Source organism: Alosa alosa, unplaced genomic scaffold (assembly GCF_017589495.1).
Source record: "Alosa alosa isolate M-15738 ecotype Scorff River unplaced genomic scaffold, AALO_Geno_1.1 AALO_1.0_unplaced_791, whole genome shotgun sequence".
NCBI classification, from domain to species: Eukaryota; Metazoa; Chordata; class Actinopteri; order Clupeiformes; family Clupeidae; genus Alosa; species Alosa alosa.
Window position 1 is genome coordinate 3397 of NW_025962974.1, and position 2377 is coordinate 5773.

The following is a 2377-nucleotide window of genomic DNA, read 5'->3' on the forward strand; positions in this document are numbered from 1 at the left end:
TAAATAGTTAAATTAAGAAAGCGCTATTTCAAAAATGGAGTTTGGGAGAAAAAAACTAAAAGGACTAGGTCAGATAACGTACAGAACCTGTTGCTATCCTGTGTCTGTTGAGGGGTCCACGACCCCTGGCACCCTTGACCGGCAATCATGCATTATTTCTAAGATAACACACTTTATGTCTACAACTCTGTCCACATAGTACTTTTCGAATCCGTGGAAGTTGGAGGCCATAAATTAATGGGTTTAATAGTGGGGGAAAAATCAGAAATTGTATAGCCAATGCATTACGTACACCAATTGGAAGATTTAGTGAACCATCCCAGCTGTAAAATACATCAAACAATGCAGTCACAATATATATGACCATAACCACTATATATGAACACAAGTTTTACTGAATTTTTTTCTACCCTCACTGGATGATGTACAAATTTTGACAATATGAGCATAAGAAACTAAAGTTAAGACAAACTGTATAAGATATACTGTAATAAACACCATGCTCCATACCTGGTTGGCTTTTGCTTTATAACATCCCAGCATTAGCATTGAAGGATTGTCACAGAATAGTTTATGGATGTAAGATCTACAAATGGGTATTCTAGAAGTAAGGAGAATAACTATTGCTGACGACAAAAGAGGGTAGGACCAGGCTAACACAAGCAACTTTGACACGGCACGTGCAGTCAAAATGCTGTGGTATTGCAGTGGTCTGCAAATTGCCACATAGCGATCATAAGACATCACTGTTAAAACTGACATTTCACACAGTGCAGAGCTATAAATCACATATGTTTGAAGCAGGCACCAACTGTAGCTTATCATGTGAATATCAGATTGCAAGTCCAGCAAAAATTTGGGATAAAAACCAACAGTCCCGTAAAGTCCATTTGCACACAGATTACAGATGAAAATGTACATGGGCTCATGGAGGCTTTTATCCACTGTCACAATAAAGATCAAAGTTAAGTTGACTATAATAATGAGGATGTAAAGGACAAACGCCAACAAGAAGTACAGAGGCTTGTAAACTCCTGAGTCCTGCAGCCCAGAAAGAATAAAGAATTTAAAAGTAGAAACGTTTTCCATGATTTCAGGCATATTTTCCATGTAATACTGTAATATGTTGTAACATCATGAAGTAGCATTTAAACATATCCACATACAATAATATACCAAGTAACATTTCATGTAGCAAGACTATTATGTATGATTGATTTTTGATCAAAGTTACATTCACATATTGATGTTTGAAGGTGTATCTAGCAGTTGCGGTTCAGTGGCTACTATTTGTTCCATCATGAATACATAGCTCATTTATACCGTAACCTCCGCCTTAGGGACTTACATGGGTTTCCACTAATGAACACAGCGAAATACCAGTGGAACTACACAGAGCAGTACATGCATGACCGTCACATGGTGTTGCCACCTGCTATGTGCATAAAAATAAAGCATTCCATCTCCATCCCCTACAATTCCTACTAAACAACACATCACAGTAACATTTAGGCTACTTCAACATGGATGAATTTATTAATAGCATAGGTTACGATATGATAAAAATTAGAAATGATATGATATACCCTTAATTAACAAAGTTTTCATGAAGTCTGGAGGGGCAAGCGATCTGCAATCTGTCGGCAGAGGTGGAAAGTAACAAATTACATTTATTCACGTTACTGTAGTGAGTAGTTTTTTTTGTGTAGGCCTACTTTGTATTTTTTTTAAGTAGTTTTTAAAATGGGGAATTTTATTTTTTACTTTATTACATTTTGAGTGAAGTATTGAACTTCGCTACATCACAAATCCCATCCATTACTGAGTAAAAAAAAAGACTAAGGACAACCGAAAGGAAGGGGGAAAATTGTGCCCGGTGTTGCATGGCAACTGGCACCCATGTTAATTGGCTGCGTTGGTAACGTTTCACGAGTGATGACGTTTCTTCGACAGACGTGGCCGCTTGCAGATTTGTCACTTTCTGATGGAAACTGGAGACAAACAAATACAAATATGCATGACATATTTAAACTCAAAATTGTCTGTAGTACGCTACATGCACTGGACCATGAATGTGCCACCAAAAAAATAAATACCGGTGTAACCCTCATAAAATTAGGGCAACTAATATAGATGCAATTACATGTATCTTCCTATGGAGGGCGCTCTATGTGTTAGAAGACTAGAGCATCCTACTAGCAAACATTCTCTCTCTACCAGCGATATATTTCCTGTGAACTTGCACCTGAAAGAGCTCCCGGATTTGAAGATAAATAATAACGAAATACTTTTTAAAAGTCAATACTTTACGTCTAGTTATATCCATAAGATATTAGTCTACCTCACACTCAACTTTGAATAAGAAAGAAAAGTGATT

The 2377-nt window shown here is 36.9% G+C and overlaps 1 protein-coding gene across 1 annotated transcript; it reads right to left on the reverse strand.

Annotated features, from left to right (window-relative positions):
* Nucleotides 1–202: 202 nt before the first annotated feature.
* Nucleotides 203–1101, reverse strand: LOC125290674 (olfactory receptor 6N2-like; the record flags this gene model as incomplete). Its single annotated transcript, XM_048237243.1, is given in 2 exon segments — nucleotides 203–370; nucleotides 373–1101. Coding segments are annotated over 2 exon segments (897 nt in total), but the record flags the coding sequence as incomplete, so codon positions are not given.
* Nucleotides 1102–2377: the final 1276 nt, after the last annotated feature.